Below are 4,342 nucleotides of genomic sequence, written 5' to 3'. Positions count from 1 at the left end.
CCGCGGGTTTCGGTGTTCCCCAGGACTCCTAAACCCGGGGTACTCTCGCCAGACCCCGGAAGGCCGGAAACTGACCACCTGGTGCTGGTTGCTCAAGCCAAACTGAGCCCGCCGGCTCCTGGGCTCCACTCTGCGCCGCGCCCTTGGGGCGAGTGCGTCCGGGGCTTTCGGCGCAGAGGGAGTGAAGAGGAAGGGGAGGCGGAGGAAGGTTGGGAGGGAAAGAGGGGGTGTGTGTTGGGGGGAGGGGGCGGTGCGGCCGCCTTTCCTGGGAGGAGAAGCGCGGGTTCCTGGCTCTCCGCGCGCACTGCTTTAATCAGACCGGTGCAGCCTCGAGCTGGAGTGGCCAGCTGGGCCTGGAGCAATGCGAGCGGGCCCCAGGGAACGGCGGCGGCGGCGCGGCGGCCGAGTGAGTGAGTTCGCCCAGAGGGCCCCAAACCTGCCCCCAGGGATGTGGCAGAGCGGACCCGAGCCAGGGAGGCGCCGCCGAGCGGAGCGCTGCGCTAGGCACACGGCTCTCGGGAGGACAGCGCTCGGTTGGCCGCCTCCGGTGCCGCCACCCCCATCCCCGTGCGCGACTTCGCGCTCCGAGGCCGCGGCCGGGCCCCGGAGCCCTAGCTGACCGCTGGACCGGGTGACGGCGGCTGGGAGAAGCGATGCCCCTTTCTGGGCGTTGGGGGCGGGCGGAGGGTGGGGACAGTAGTGGGGGGAGGGCGGCTGCGCCGAGCCGCTGGTTTCTGGGAAGTACGGCGCGCCGGGGGAGGCGGGAGGCTGAAGAGCCGCGGGCCGCGGAGGTCCCGGCGCGGGTGCTGCAGCCCATTGTGCGTCCCACGCGGCGCGCTCTGTTGCAGAGGAGCCCCGGCCGGGAAGTGTGGACGCGTTTCTCCCGAGGCCCGGCCGCCTCGCCCGCTCTAGTCCAGCGGAGCCGGAGCGCCTCGGACCAATCCCCGGTGATTATGCAAGACAGCGGACCAATCAGCTCCGTCAGCTCATGAATATTTATGACCTTGGCTGAGTCAAAGCTTTGAAGCGAGTTTGGGGAGCTCGGCAGCATCATGCTTAGACTTTTCAAAGAGACAAACTCCATTTTCTTATGAATGGAAAGTGAAAACCCCTGTTCCGCTTAAATTGGGTTCCTTCCTGTCCTGAGAAACACAGAGACCCCCAAAAGGGAAGCAGAGGAGAGAGAGAGACCCACACCCAGACCCCGCGAGAAGAGATGACCATGACCACCATGCCAGAAAGTCTCAACAGCCCCGTGTCGGGCAAGGCGGTGTTTATGGAGTTTGGGCCACCCAACCAGCAAATGTCTCCTTCTCCCATGTCCCACGGGCACTACTCCATGCACTGTTTACATTCGGCGGGCCATTCGCAGCCCGACGGCGCTTACAGCTCGGCCTCGTCTTTCTCCCGACCGCTGGGCTACCCCTACGTCAACTCGGTCAGCAGCCACGCGTCCAGCCCCTACATCAGTTCGGTGCAGTCCTACCCGGGCAGCGCCAGCCTCGCCCAGAGCCGCCTGGAGGACCCAGGTACGTGCGCCTGCCAGGGAGAAGGAGAGGGAGAGGAAAGGGTACGAAGGGAGAGAGGGACAGAAGGAGGGAGGAAAGGAGGGAGGAAGAAGGGGGAGGAAGAGAGAGAGAGAGGAGGGAGAGGGGGAGAGAGAGGCGGGGGTGGGGAGGGCGCCGGAGCAATGGAGGTTTCGGGTATCAATCTATGGATCCTTGTCATAGCAAAGAAAAAAAATATTTCAAAATTCCACCCAACTCGCGACTATCCAGTAAAGGATAAATCTGACATAAATCCCCTGGCACTGTCTGGGCCTCTGGGTGGCTCTGTGCGCCGAGCACACAATGCCCCTTTGGAAAACAGAAACCCACATGTGCACGTATTAGTCTCAGTAATTATTTATTGCGTAGCGCTATAAACAATGTATGCAATTAAGGGTAATTAAACCTCAACTGCCGCCTGCAAAAATAGCAAACTTTCCCTGCAAAGGCAGGAACTGCACGCTTGGGAACTGCCCCAGTCCGCCTGCAGCGGCCCGGGTCTGGCCCTCGGACTTTACGGGACACTTCCCTGGCTTTCGGAGTTTCTTGAGCGTTCTTTCAGCCCAGCCACCGCCACCCCTCGGTTGCCACTGGCCCTGGGCTCCCCACACTAAAGGCTGTCCCTGCATTAACAGCGGCCCTCCGCTTCTGCTGTCCCTCCAGGGGCTGACTCCGAGAAGAGCACGGTGGTGGAAGGCGGTGAAGTGCGCTTCAATGGCAAGGGGAAAAAGATCCGCAAACCCAGGACGATTTATTCCAGTTTGCAGTTGCAGGCTTTGAACCGGAGGTTCCAGCAAACTCAGTACCTAGCTCTGCCCGAGAGGGCGGAGCTCGCGGCCTCCTTGGGACTCACGCAGACGCAGGTACCTTGCCGCTGCCCCTTCTGCCAAGCGGGCTTCCCGCGGCCGGCCTGCGCCCGGAGCTTCGCGTCTTGCTCTTTGCGTCTCAGGGTCGGAGATTGTGTGTGTGTGTGTGTGTGTGTGTGTGTGTGTGTGTGTGTGTGTGTGTGTGTGTGTTTCCCACCCCTGGCTCTCCCTGCGTCTCTCCTTCCTTCCTCGTTCTCTCTGCCCTGGCTCTGGCTCTGTCGCTGCACTCTGTACTCCACGCTACCGGCCGCCCGGCCCTCGGCCCTTGGACAATCTGATTAGGGCGAGGAAGGATTTCCCTAGACGTTTGTTTGGGGACTCTCGGGTCACACGTGCCCGAACAACTGGAACAATAGACGCTGGGCTTAATCCCTTCTTTGCCTTTAAAGTGTGTGGCTAATGACTCAGGGCCCGGGCCGGAGCCTCTGTCTCCCTCCTCCTCCTCTTTCTCACCCGGTTGGGGTAGGAGGAAATCCTTTCCTCCGCCTTCTCACCTCCCAAGTCCCAGACCCTGGAGGAGAAACGGGACCTTCCTTCCCGGATTGCGTTTAAGACTTTGGGGAGCCCGTGGGCTTTCTGATCACGACTGGCGCAGGTTTCCAACGTCTGGGCCGGGATTTGGAGCAGAGCTGGGGAGCGCAAACAGACACTAAGACACTTAAAGGTTGATTTAAGTCCAAATGAAAAGTTTAACGAAACCTTTGGCCTCCTCAGTCAGCCCCCAACTCACTCAAGGGCAGAAAGAATGGAGCAAGGAGAAAGCAGGTGGCATTGCAAATAAATTTCCTCCACTCCTTTCCTCCACACGATTCTTTTATTGATGTTCATATTGGACTTGAAGACTCCATGTTGTGCAGGCGCTGCTTCTTCCCCAGACTATTGCCAGGGTCGGGCTGAGTTCCTGACAAGCGAAGGTCTGGACCCCCACCCCCCACCTTCACTCCTCACCACCACGCCCCCTTGGCTCTCTGAGAGCTGCCCCTGAGGGCCACCCGCGGCCGGCAGCGGGGCCTGCCAGGCTTTGATTCTTATAGGTGATGGTGGGGCTCTGCTCCTCCAGCGGAGAGCTGCCCAGTGGCACAGGGCAGAGAGGAGGATCCTTCCTCGACTGTCCCACGCACAGCCCCCTTATCTCCCCGACGACCACGGTAGGCACAATGGACCTAGACCAGTCACATTATTGTCCGCTCTTGCAGGTCAAGATCTGGTTCCAGAACAAGCGTTCCAAGTTCAAGAAACTGATGAAGCAGGGCGGGGCGGCTCTGGAGGGTAGCGCACTGGCCAACGGCCGGGCGCTGTCTGCCGCCTCCCCGCCAGTGCCGCCCGGCTGGAACCCCAACACCTCATCCGGGAAGGGCTCGGGCGGCAGCGCGGGCTCCTACATCCCCAGCTACACGTCGTGGTACCCCTCGGCGCACCAAGAAGCTATGCAGCAACCCCAACTCATGTGAGGTTGCCCGCCCGCACCCTCCCGCCTCCTTCCCGTCTCCCCCGGCCCGGGCCCCTCCCGCCTCCCGGTCCATCCACCCTGTCCGCAAGCCCTGGACCCGGAGAAGGACCCGGGGGGAAAGAAGAAGGAACAGCGAAGGCAGGACGCCCGCCAACTCCTTGGAGTCCCGCGCGGTCTGGACCGGCGACTTCCGGCGCCCGCGCGCTCGCCCTCGCCCCGGCCTGGGCCGCGCGGCGACAGCAGACAGCGGCCTCGGAGCGCGGGCACAACTGCCCGAGACAGCCAGAGCAGCAAGAGGAGCCAGCTGGACCCTACCTGCCGACCCTCAGCTGTGTGGGACTATCAGGAAAAACAAAAGCGATGTAGAAAAAGCAAAAGCTCTTTTCTGTTCTGTCCGTCTCTTGTCTCCTTTCGCTGTGTATCTGTGCGCTGACGAAGTCGAGGTCCTCGTCCGTCCACTGTCCTCAATCTGCGGCCTC

At 61.7% G+C, this 4,342-nt stretch overlaps 1 protein-coding gene across 2 annotated transcripts; it reads left to right on the top strand.

The window, feature by feature from the left end:
- Positions 1-1,216: 1,216 nt before the first annotated feature.
- Positions 1,217-3,864, top strand: DLX1 (distal-less homeobox 1). 2 transcript variants are annotated; one of them, XM_047082502.1, is made up of 3 exons: positions 1,217-1,529; positions 2,211-2,410; positions 3,610-3,864. In XM_047082502.1, the coding sequence occupies exons 1-3, from the start codon at positions 1,217-1,219 to the stop codon at positions 3,862-3,864; spliced, it is 768 nt and encodes a 255-aa protein (XP_046938458.1). The 2 variants fall into 2 exon arrangements, with proteins under 2 accessions (XP_046938458.1, XP_046938459.1); XM_047082503.1 differs by lacking the exon at positions 2,211-2,410 and having other exon boundaries at positions 3,610-3,686.
- The last annotated feature ends 478 nt before the right edge of the window (positions 3,865-4,342 follow it).

Source organism: Lynx rufus, unplaced genomic scaffold (assembly GCF_022079265.1).
Source record: "Lynx rufus isolate CCGP_SWC_20201006 ecotype Redwood Valley unplaced genomic scaffold, mLynRuf1.p SCAF_2, whole genome shotgun sequence".
Classification (NCBI taxonomy): Eukaryota; Metazoa; Chordata; class Mammalia; order Carnivora; family Felidae; genus Lynx; species Lynx rufus.
Note: the sequence above shows the minus strand (reverse complement) of the source record. Positions and strands in the feature narration are given on the sequence as shown.